Raw genomic sequence first — 12,955 nt, 5'->3', positions numbered from 1 at the left:
AACTTAAATTAAATTATAATAAAATAAATAAATTAAAGAAATTACATAAAAAATGCGAAGTTTTAAATAGTTGATTTGATATTAATATTGATATATATTTTTACAATTTTTTATGATATCTTCAAATTTATATTTATTCAAAAATAAAATCATTATTGCTTTATTAAAAACACATAAAATCGTATTATAACATCGACAAGTACAAATAATAAAATAGAACATTAAAATCGAGATGTGTCTCGCTGCATTGCGCGAGTACTCTTCTAGTACATTAATAAACAGTACTTTACGCATAAGAAATGATTTTTAAGAGTTTTTGTTAAATACTTTATAATATAGTATAGATTACAAATCAGAAGTGTTTAACTTCTTCAAAAACTTCTTATTACCGGTATAAGTTGTTTATTCAAACACTTAAAATTATTTATTACCGGTGTCATACCGAAATAAGTCAATAAGTTGTTTTTATAAGCAATCCCAAACACCTTTTATATATTTACAAAAATACTATGTTAAAGTTAAAATTCGGTTATGATTTCATGTTTAATCAATCATCGATCAGTTCTGATTGAATCTGCTTGTTTTAATTGTATGATATGACTTTTCATAAATCCCCATTTGAATGAGTTGAAAATGATGATTTGGTCAATATTTCCATTAAGTTAAAACCCTAATTGGTTGTTAAATGAATAATCATGTGACACCTTGAAGGATTTCAATTCAAATTTGAAATTGAATTCGCTAAGAATATACATTTGAAATGGTTGGAGAAACAAAGATCACAAAATTCCTATTATTTTGAATTTCATCATCGATGTATTTACAGAAAAACAAAGACTCGTTCATCAGTTCCGGTCATCTCCGTCGCCAACACCGACGAACTTTTCCGGTGAATCTTAGCTTTCAGGTTGTCTACAAAAAGGATGTGAAAGCAGCTGTGATGCTGTCCATCTCTTACTAGAATCCTTCTGCAAACAACACTCTATGAAACTCCGAAACTCATCGGAAACCCCTTCCGGCAGGCTCGGTGGTTCCCCAAAACATATCGCACACATAAGCGTCGCCCAGTCCGGTTTCTGGCCGGCCGGCAAGAACGGGAAATGACCCATGTAAAGCTCCAACATCGTCAACCCTAAGCTCCAGATATCGCCGGAATATCCATTATAGTTTGCACCGTGAGTGTCGGGATCGAACCGTTCTGGGCTCATATACGCGCACGTGCCGACGTAGGAATTGCAGGCGTCGAGAGTCCGACACATGATCTTGCTCACTCCGAAATCGGCGATCTTCACCTCCATGTTCTTGTTGACCAGAAGATTTGCAGGTTTGATGTCTCTATGGATGATCTTGTGGGCATGGAGGTAGTTAAGTCCGTTAAGAACCTGTCTGGCGACGTCGGCGAGTGTCTTCTCGGTGAACCGGCCACCGTTTTTCAATAACGAGTCTAGGGTTCCGGCGTCCATGTATTCCATCATTATAGCTATATCCCCATCGGGCTTCTCGAATATCTCATGACAGTGAACGACATAAGGCGAATCCGTTCGCCGGAGAATCTCCATCTCCCGGAATATCTGTCGGCGCATCATCGGATCACTGTCGGCATGTACAACCTTGAGCGCATAAACATTCGAGGTTTTCTTCTGTACCACTTTGTAAACCGTCCCGCCGTTGCCGTGACCGAGAACTTGAATCTTTTCTAAGTCAACGGCCGCGGTGGTGGTTGTCGGTTGTTGAGTGGTGGGAGGGAGAGGTAGAGGGAAACGAGGGCGGCGTTCGGAGATTTCCGGTAATCGGAGACCGAGTTTAGACTGCCGGCGTTCACGAACAAGCGCCATTTGTGATTGAATGACTTTCAGGAATGCAAGTTAAAGAGGTGGAGTGAGGGAGATATATAAGTGGAGCGTGAGAAGCACGTGGTTTTTGAATTTGTAAAGATAAAGACGGAGGAAGGCACGTGGAGGCGCACGTGGGCCCACATATTCACAGATTCATCTGCATGTAGCCAATATTATATGGAAATAGTACGTGGATATTTGTCTTTTTATCGTCATTTTTCCAAATATTAATAGCATTTATGACATGTGTTTATTGATGGGTACTTGGCCAACAGCAATTTGCTCAAGTGGCTCATTGGTGGTGTTATGCCATCTACTTTAGTTACATTTATGGTCCCTAAACTAGTACTTTAATTACATTTATGGTCCCTGAACTAGTGTTGCTTTGCTGTTTTTGTCTTCTAAAGTTTTTGTTTTTACGATCATATACTATTATTTCATTTGAAATTCCGTTTACCCAAATGTTTTACTCGGTAAACACTTACCAGTAATAGTCAATACCTTAAGTTACTTTACTGGGTAAAATTGTAATCTATCAAAATGGTATCATATACAACAATTTATCTGACAAACGTTTTCCGGATAAGAGTCGTCAATCTATCGGGTAAGACTCTTCATCCAAATAATCGGTCTTACCGGGTAAGATTATCAACTCTTACTATATTATCTAATAAGGTAAATGATCTGGTAAACACTTACTGTATAAGTGGTAAACTGTAACCATTGATCTCCATCTTGTGCCAAACTGATCATTTTGTTTAAAAGTTAATAAAACCTTTTATCTAATTGTTCAATTTTACCAAAATAATTTATTACAACGTATTTTTATAAACACATATTTACTAATTCCATATATCTAAAAGTTAGAAATAATAATGGTGATTAGTCGGTCCAATGGTTTAAAATGTGCTCAACAGAGAGCTAAAAATATGTTTCAAATCCAATGAATTCATAACCCACAAATTCTTAGGGGTTTGGAACCTAGTTAAGATAGGCGGTTCATTATTATTGAAAAAAAATTACGACGAGGGACATAAAACCAAAAGCTTGAACAAGAATCCAAATTCAAGGAAACCATTATCGACACAGTTCTATTCTTAATTTTATATAAGGTGAATAAAGACGGCACGCAATCGCTACATGAACTTCTAAAAATATGAGCACCCAATGTTCATTTTTGTCACATGATTGAAAACTGCTATTGATTATTACGGGTGCGTTTGGTATGCAAACTGGGTGGGACGGGACAGGACAAAAATAAATAGTCCCATATTTGGTATGCCATGGGACAAAAATGAGATGAGACAACATGAAACAAAAGTGAGATTGAGTGGGACTATTCTTGAGTTTTTTTGTTCCACAAAAAAAAAATAGAACAACATGAGACTAAATTTGAGATTACAATATTGCTCTTATTATTTGATATCAAAATACAAATCTAATTTAATTGCATCCTCTTTCTTCTCTTCCACAGCCTCCATTCTTGAAATGTTAAACCTTTGACGATGGCGTGAAAATGTTATTTACAATTGTTGTGTTTAAAATTTTTCAAATTATGTGCGTATTTAGAATTTATGGTATGACAAGTGTTATTTACATGTGATATTGGAATGGTAAAAAAGTATTGATAACATAGACAGGCCCGTTCCTGACATTTTTTAGGCCCTGGGCGAACATAAAAATAGGGGGCCCACTGCAAGAAACAAGGCTTTTAGCAACCACTTTTGTTGTCGCTAAAAGTCCTTTTATCATTAGAAATAGTATATAACAACATGTCGTCGTTATAACTTGTGACACATGTCATCGCTAAAAGGCGCATCGTCAAATCTCACTTTTCTTGTAGTGACTTTCGGTAAGTACGAAAAAAAATTAAATAAATGTTTTTCATTAGTATAAAATTGAGTACAAAAAATGCTAATAATTTACAGAGTAAAAAAATCTTATTTATCTTTATTATAGATATATAAGAGAGTATTTAAATTTACGTACTTCTTATTAGGTAATTTTAAACCAAGAGTATATAAACTATGGTTGATAAATTTTTATAAAACGTATGAAATTTTTACTTTATAACAAGAAATATGTGTTATTTTGATACAAAAAGAGAATTCGTGTTAATGAAATAATTGTGAGGTCAATGAGTGATCAATAATAAAGAAGATTATCAAAGTCTTCTAGACAAGTAGACAAATGATGATCAATAAGAATATGAAAGAAAAGATGATCTATTAAAGTCTAGTAAAAATAAATAATGAATTAAACATATAATATGCAAGCTCAACAAATGATTGTTTGAACACTTAAATAGAATCTTGTGATGTAGTGGAATCCCAATGAAATATACATAAGTCAAACAATTGATGAAAATATTTAAATTCTATTTCCTTCTTTTTTTGCTCAACTAAAATAAGATCTTAATATTAAAAGTTTATGGAACATGACATATATAAGGGACATTACTAAATACATCTAGTAGGAAAAATTTATTGATTAATCACAAAACCATAAAACACGTCATAAATCATAAGAACAATAGATTAATTGTCTAAAACAAAGTAAAATATTTTATGTAGAAGCAAAAATAGATAACAATAGTCAACAAAAACAATTAGAACAGCATAACCAAATAGCAATAATCAATAAAAATAGAAATTGATAAAACTATCTAACGTTGAATTGTTGAAGCACGAAAATAGTGAAGCATATAGAGATAGCAATAGCCAATATCATTGGACATTGGTGGAGATAAAAAAAAATTAGAGGGACAAAGGCAATAAACAATAACATATAATGAATGACCAATTAATTTTTTTTATTTTCTTCTCCAATGTAATTAGTTGATATATTTTTGGGCCCTTATCATCTATTAAATTATTTTTCTCTCTTATTATATGCTACAATTTTTTGGTTTCGTTAATTTACTAAATTCATTTAGACTACTATATATTTTAAGGAGAAATTTGGGCCCCTGATAGTTTTGGGCCCTGGGCGTACGCCCGTGTCGCCCTCCCCCAGGGACGGCCCTGAACATAGATTAAATAATTTAAATATATTTTTGGTTGATTTGTTATCATTTACAATCATTATATGATATAAAATAACATTAAACAACATTTTGGGGTAATATGGTCATTTTAACAGTCTTATCCCATCTCGTCCTATTCTGTTCTAGATGTACCAAACATAGGACAAACAATTAATTATGTCATATTTTGTCTCATACAATCTACATACCAAACATTACCTAACTTCCATAACCTAATGTTGTAATATGTGATAAAAGAACGGATCATATCCATAACAATTCCTTAATTTGTAGCCTGGTCTTTATACTAATCCAAAATACATCCATGACGGCCTTCATAATATAGTATGTTCAAAAGTGGCTTCTTATACTCATTGCTACCCATTTTATACCAACTAAAAAATTGATTTGAACAAAATTCAGTTGCTTAAACCCACTTCCAAAAGTCTACAAATTGATTGTAACCTGGATTTTAGCAAGTATATTTTGGAGTTTTAAATGGATCTTTGACTTTAAAATAAACTTTAGTCGATACCTTGAAGTGGTTAGGTTTGGTGCTACAAAAAAAACTCATTTTTGGACAGCTTTTCTTCAGGGGTGTGCAAAACCTGAAAAACCCGATCCGAACCAACCCGAGATTCGAAATCCGAAAAATATCTCGAGTTAGTCGGTTCGGGTAGGATCTCATGATCCAAAACCCGAACCCGTCTGAAACCCGAACACAAACAGTCATTGTTTGAGAAGTGGCCACTTTGCTTATTAGGTCTAGAGGAACATATTTTAGTCACTGTTTTGTTTTACTCTCTTAATTTTTTGTTCTACAGTCCAATGTGATTTGGATTTTGGTGTCATATACTTAATTACTTATATCGTTATGGATATGAAAGATATATCATTTTGATACTGCATATTGTTTTGATTGGCTCAAAGTGGCAAGAATTTTAGTTCATAGTAACTATGTATGTTGTTGTTCTGCACTCTTGGATCTTGTTTTTTGCATGCAGACATACAGTAGATAGTATGTACTAGGTAGGCTGTTGTTGTTGGTTTTGGCTATTGCTGTTGTTGTTGGGGCAAACTGTATATTTTCTTTTGGACCTAATTACCAAGTCTGTGGATGTGTAAAAAGCTCTTGCCAAGTTTTTGGTGCCGTTGTGGGGGATTGGCAAGCTAGAAGATTTTAAAAAGTTAAAGATTTGATGTTTGTAATCATATTTTAAGTTTGGTGTATGCCAAAGATACACTACGGGGTGTTTCTCGAATTCGATTTCAATGTTGAGAGAACTTTTTGTCAAAGGAGAGCGCAAAGAACATTATTTGCTCTACTTCCTCTTAATATGGTGTTACCTCCCCCACTTATTGAAAATGGGCCACCACCGTCTCCGCAGCCGCCACTTTTTGGAAATCCACTTGAACACCCTTTTCAACAAAATACACCACATAAAGTTGATGATGATGATGATGATGATGATACATAATCTAAAAATGAAAAACCACGAGTAGCTCCAAGTATTGTCAATCTTGCAAATTCTAAAGACTAGAGAATTAAGGACTATGTTGTTCTCGACTTTGAGCAATTGAATTCAGGAATAGTTAGACCTCGTATGACAGCCGTCCATTTTGGTCTAAAACCCATAATGTTCCATATGTTGCAAACAAATGGGCAATTTATCGGATTACCATTGGAAGATCCCCACTCACATTTAAAATCTTTCATGGAAATCACTGATACTTTATTGATCCCGAGAGTGCCTAACGACACTCTAAGACTTACTTTATTTCCTTTTTTCTTTATGAGATCAGGAAAAGTCATGGTTTACTTCATTACCACCAGGTTCTGTACCATTATGGAATAATAAGACTGAAAAGTTTTTACATAAATATTTTCCACCCACCAGGAATGCTAAGTCCCGAAATGAAATCTGTCTTTTTAAACAAATGGACGATGAAGCAGTTCCTTGATGCATGTGATAGGTTCAAAGAGCTGTTAAGAAAATGCCATTACAATGACATTCCTTACTGTATTCAACTCGAGACATTCTACATTGGGTTAAATCCCATGGATACACATATGATTGATGCGACATTAGGAGAGGCCTTTATAACTAGTACCTACAATGACGGGCATAAGATTCTTGAAAAAATTTCTGCAAATGGACACTAGACAGATCCACGTACCCAATCACAAAAGAGGACAACTGGAATTCATGATGTAGATGCATATATTGTATTATCAACACAACTTACTTCCATGGCCACTATCTTTAAAAACATAATTTCTTGCCAAGGAGTGTAGTCAACTGCTACTACACCTATTTCAATAGTACTCTCTGTACAATGTGTTTGTTGTAGAAGGGAACAATCTTATGAACATTGTTATCATAATTTGGAATTTATCAACTATGTTCATAATAATTGGTCCCTATACCAACATTTACATTGATAGTTGGAAACAACATCTGAAATTTTCTTGGTACAATCCATGTTTAAATCCACCCGCACCTATGCAACAATGAACCTCTAATTTTCAACTCAACAGCATGCAAACAGTTCTCAAAATCATCATCAAGGTTTTCAAACTACTCAACCATCTGTTCAAAATAAACCACCTCTATAGGCTGACTTATCAACTTCTTTAGAAGCATTGGTAAAGGGGCTTATGGCTCAAGATCAAGCTCAATATCAAGCCCTATTAAACCGACAAAACACTCATAACCAAGCTCTATTGAACGGCCAAGTCAAGCAATAAAATGTTGCAATTAGGAATTTAAAAACCCAAGTCGGTCAACTTGCATTCAACCAGAACAATAGGGTCGCTCGTACTTTTCCTAGTAACACATACTGTTAGTCCCTTGAGGGTCTACAAGATTAGTAAAACATTTTGTAAAAGGGGGGATAAATACAAAGACAATATTTTCAAATTTAAAATATATATTGATAAAGAAGATCAATACATATTTTACAAGATTGTTTGCAGAAAGATAAGGTGATAAAAACTTATCTAAACAATCTTTAGTTACACACTAAATCTTAGCAAATACAAGAAAAGAAATGATGTAGAGAAGATCCTCAACTTTAACTAGAAAATGCTTGAAGTAAGAATTAGGGTTAGAGAGTGAGTTGCGCGTACTCTGCATGGAGAAGAAACACTTCTATTTATACCCAGTGCATTAAATGTTCATTTAATGCAATATGGTAGGGTTAGAGTGCGTGTCAAGCCTTAAGAGGAAGGCTTGTCCTTTGCTACAGTGAATAGTACAAAAAGCACTATTCATGAGCAGACATCTTTACCTAAAGTTGGTGGATAATAGAGTCGACTAGTCAGCTCCGTACCATACCAACTTTCATAAGGGTATATGTTTGTCCTTTGTGTGCATAAGGACAAGACAACAACAATCGTGCTAAGCAAGCTTCCTTTGATCACTGAATGTTGGAATGACCTGAAGGTCTCTTCAYCATTCGCTGAAGCTTGAGCAGTCTTCACACATATATAGACATGCTTGTAATCACTGAGTACTTCTTCAGATCACGTATTCGCCAATCTCTAATCTTCAGTTTCAGTCTTCGACGTTTGCTGAAGGTTCTTTGGTGTGAGTGTTGCCTTCTTGAAGTATCTCTGTTTCTGATAGATTTACAATACAAGTTTTTCAGCGATCACTTAACATGCTCAGTGAAGATCGCTGGAACTGAAAAGACAGAAACATAAATACAACGTATAAATGAAAATGGATTATCATCAAATCACTGAGAGAGATGATCAACACATACGTCCCAAGAGCCTTAGGAAAGGAGCATGTGAAAGCAAGAACCCTTAAAAGTGGGAAGGAATTAATAGAGACCGTACAAAAAAAATGTAAACTAGTTGTGTCCAAACCTAAGACTATACCATTGGTCCCTGTTATTGAAAAGCCACCAAATCCATTAGAGAACAAAGAATCTGAGGTCACTACTTTTGTCTCTCCACAGTCAGACTATCCTTTATTGTTTTCAATAAAGGCCACTAGGAAAAAGTCATTAGAGAATAGGGTTGTGGAAAACCTTAGGGCCAACGTTATGACTCCATCCACACCATAAGAGAATAAGATCAACACCCAAGCCATTGAGGACCCATCTTGTTCAAATCATTCAAACAAAGCTATCATAAAACCATTTCCTCTTTATGTACCTTTTCCCCAAAGATTAAGGAATCAAAAGGAATAGTTGCATTTTAAGAAATTTTTGGATGTGCTCAAAGAATTGTATATCAACATACCCCTTGTTGAAGCAATTGAGCAAATTCCTAGTTATGTCAAGTTCCTCAAAGACATCATAAGTAAAAAGAAGAAAACTGATTGAACATGAAACTGTTACCCTTACTGAAGGATATAGTGCACTTTTGACCAATAATAATACCTTCTAAGCTTAACGATCCAGAAGTTTCATTATTCCCTGTTTAATAGGTGGAAAAGAAATTGAGAAAGCTTTGTCTGATTTAAGAGATGATATCAATTTAATGCCCTTATCTGTTTTCAACACCTTAGGCATAGGAGAGGCTAGACTATAGATCCCAGATCTAACAACAATTCAAGAATTAAACAGTAATTGAGAGATTGTAGAAAATGAAAATGATGAACCGACCAACTTATATTTTTCATGAAACAGAAAATTACAAAGCTCTCAAACACTTTAGTTGACTCTCATGAAAATTGTAATGGATGAACAACAAGCTATTCTAAGCCCATGTTACCTATTTATAGGTGACATTTACAAGTAAAGCCCATATGCCCAAGTCCAATTACAAGCTATTACAAGATAATACAAGAAATTAATTTTGAGAGGTACTTAAGTATCTTCTTCTATATGCTTTGAAAGAAGCTTGTATAGTTTGGGAAGGGGTTTTGATTGATAAAAAAAAATCTATTTCAACCGATAATGCCCTTTGCAGCAAGGCAAAAGTAGCATGTCACATGGTAGATCATGTCCAAGCAGAGGTGCATAAGAACGAGCTTATTACTCAGATACTTTCAGCAGTTATCTGCTCCGTATTTGGATCATATGTACAATAATTTATTCCTTCTCCACATATCACTCATTCACATTTCCCTCTCTTCGCTATCAACGACCACCGTTTATCCTCTTTTCTCCGATAAGTAAATCACAACCATGAATCCCAATTGGACCAAACACATAGACCAAGCCCCCTGCCCATATACGCATGGTTGTGGTCACAGCGAGCAGCGGGGAACACAACTTCAATATCTAAACAATGAATCAATCCTTTCCCCTCTCTCTGTTAATGAAACCAGGGGGTTGTTAGTGCACGAGATTTAAGTTATTTTAGGATTTTAGGCTTTTGAATTTAGGGATTTCTTTAGGGTTTGAGTTTGTATTTGTGTTCATACATTTTTCATGTTCTTGTTCATTGTTTGATTTTATTTTGACTTTTCTGAAAAGTAAACAAAAATGTTGTGGTTTTTATCTTTTGTTTCTGTTTCTTTTTCTGGTGGTAGTGATGGTTGAAAAAATGGGTGGTGATAAAACAACATAATATTTAACAAAATATCAATGATTTTATTAGTTCTATGTCAAATTCCAAAAGTAAACTGATCATATTGCCCTCAAGTAAAGGGACTTAACAGCAGAAAGTTGATAGTCATTACTAAGGAGCCGTTTACGAAACACTTACCTAGTAAGTGTTTACCGGTAAAATTAAACACTATTACTTATTTATTGGATAAAATTTTGGTCCACATAAACGACATCATATGCAACAATTTTCTCGGTAAACGCTTACCGTGGTAAAAGTCGTTGCCCTCACTTAGTGGGAAAGACTCTTGGTCTTTGTATCACTCTTACCGGGTAAGATTCTTGGTCCATACCATATTCATCCGCTGAGGTAATGGAATCGGTAAATACTTACCCGGATAAGTGTTTGGTAAACGGCCCCTAAAAAGGATCAAAACCAAGCATTTTTACATATCATAGAGTTTTTTTGCAATAAAAGTTTTGTAGGGACATATTCCAAGAAAAACAACAAATTATAGGGACCAAAAATGCAATTTACTCTTATCTTAAATCAACAAAACCGCAGTACTCATGGTCCGTGAATATCACGTGCACCCGTTCTGATATATTTGTGGGAAAACATGTTTTCTTTTAAATTTATTTATTAAATCATTTAACATTGTTTTTTCATGATTTTCTATAACAACACATTTTTTTGATGGAAAATTGCACCGAAATCTAATAATCGTTGTCTTTCATGTTGGCAGCTCAAAATAATACAACAAAAAGAAATGGAATTTTTTATTTTGGGACCATTACTTAGGGGTTGTTTGTTAACCTTTTAATAGTTCCATTAAGAGATGATTTCTGAATCATTAAAAGATGAATCTTGTTTGCCAAAAAAAGATGTCTGTTTTTAATGATCCTAAAACCTTCTGAATGATCTTGTATCATGAGTCTCTCTTTACCTTTTTTTAATCTAAATATTTGTAGACGGTCCATATGATTTAAAGATGTTAGACCCCAAAAGAAAATTCTAAAAGTATGACCCAACCTTTGATAAGTCGTGAAAGTATTTTACAAATTATAAGAAACGTTTCTTTTCATTTATTTGATTATATATTTAATTAATAAATATATTACATAATTAAATATACAAGAGTAAATAGTAATTCGAACTCTCTCCTGCTTAACACCTCACCCTCTTCGCCTTCTATGGATCAAAACCATAGAAGTAGCAAAGTTAAGAGAGGATGATGAATCTTGTTCAAACCGTGAGGTTTTTGCTAGTTCGAGAGACTGCAATGTAGTTTACACATTTGTGTGTTAATAGAAGTAACGATGAACAGAGTGCAGTCTAGCTTACAATTTTTTTTTGGATTAAACTGGATATCCAACCCGTTATACGAGCCGATTAATCTCAGGGCGACCACCTGCTTTGTAGATAGCTCGGAGTCACCGTATTTGAATTTTCGTGGCCACAAGAGGATTTTTTATTACTCATTGGATTTGAACCTGGGACCTCCTGATACTTTTGATTTGGAGTCAAGCTCAAACCAATCAGGCACCAACCCTTGTGGTTAGCTTACATTTTTTGTGAAAGAAAAATCAACAAAAATAGCTATTTTAACCGATCAAATTTACCTTTTAGTCATTTCTCTTCAACTTGCCAAAAAAATCGACACTTTAGTAAGTGTCAAAGATGCAACTTATAATGTATAAGAAAATGGACAATTTAGGTTATCAAGAAATTTTATAATGTATAAAAAGTATGTGTACTAAAGATTAAAAATAATGAATTTATAAAAATTTAATTTTCAAACAATCCATAAAACATTCTATAAAAAATATGTACATCTTTTTATTAATTTGAATATATCAAAAAATAAAATTATTTTAATTATGTATTTTTATTTTGCATTATTTATTTATTTATTATATTTAAATATAATTACTTTAAATAAAATTGATTAAATATGAAACTTTTATAAAGTTAAAACTAATTAAATACGAAAAACATGTTATACATTTACGACTCTGGCCAAAAACGTTATGAGAGCCTGACCGATAAGATTTACGACCTCTTAGAGCATCTCCAACAAATTCGCCCAAATCTTCTCCAAAATGGAGAAAGTATGAAACAGAGGATGAAATCTTCCAAATTTGGAGATTTCTCTCAAAATGATTACTTATTAGAGATAAATGATTTTTTAAAACTGTTGATCATCTCTCTCAATGATGTGATGATGATCACTTTATCTATCGAAGTGTATAATCTCTGTATTCAGTTTCAGAGATGGCTGAACATATATTGTAATTCATTTAGCGATCGATATACTTCCAGAAGACGAAACTCACACCATAGATCCTTCAGCGATGTCGAAGACAGAAGCTGAAGATTAGATACCAGCAAGTTCGTGATCTGAAGCGTTGTCCAGTGATAACAAGCTCGTCTACACAAGTGTGAAGTTTGCGCAAGATTCAACGAACACTAATGAGACCTTCAACGTCATTTTAGTTACAGCGATCAAATGAATCTTGTCGAGAAATATTAGTTTTTATCTTGTCCTTCTGTACATAAAGGACAAACTCAAACTTTTCTAAGTATGAC

General features: G+C 34.0%; 1 protein-coding gene and 1 non-coding gene across 2 annotated transcripts; both read right to left on the bottom strand.

Moving 5' to 3' along the window:
* Nucleotides 1-698: 698 nt before the first annotated feature.
* LOC112524625 (mitogen-activated protein kinase kinase 9) lies at nucleotides 699-1,856 on the bottom strand. Its single transcript, XM_025134539.1, has one exon. The coding sequence runs from the start codon at nucleotides 1,833-1,835 to the stop codon at nucleotides 897-899; it is 939 nt and encodes a 312-aa protein (XP_024990307.1). The 5' UTR covers nucleotides 1,836-1,856; the 3' UTR covers nucleotides 699-896.
* Nucleotides 1,857-6,765: 4,909 nt separating this feature from the next.
* Nucleotides 6,766-6,873, bottom strand: LOC112526177. Its single transcript, XR_003070511.1, has one exon. It is a non-coding gene; the product is annotated as a small nucleolar RNA R71 (small nucleolar RNA).
* Between the last annotated feature and the right edge of the window lie 6,082 nt (nucleotides 6,874-12,955).

The sequence above is a fragment of the Cynara cardunculus genome (assembly GCF_001531365.2).
Source record: "Cynara cardunculus var. scolymus isolate 2C chromosome LG 13, CcrdV1, whole genome shotgun sequence".
Classification (NCBI taxonomy): domain Eukaryota; kingdom Viridiplantae; phylum Streptophyta; class Magnoliopsida; order Asterales; family Asteraceae; genus Cynara; species Cynara cardunculus.
Note: the sequence above shows the minus strand (reverse complement) of the source record. Positions and strands in the feature narration are given on the sequence as shown.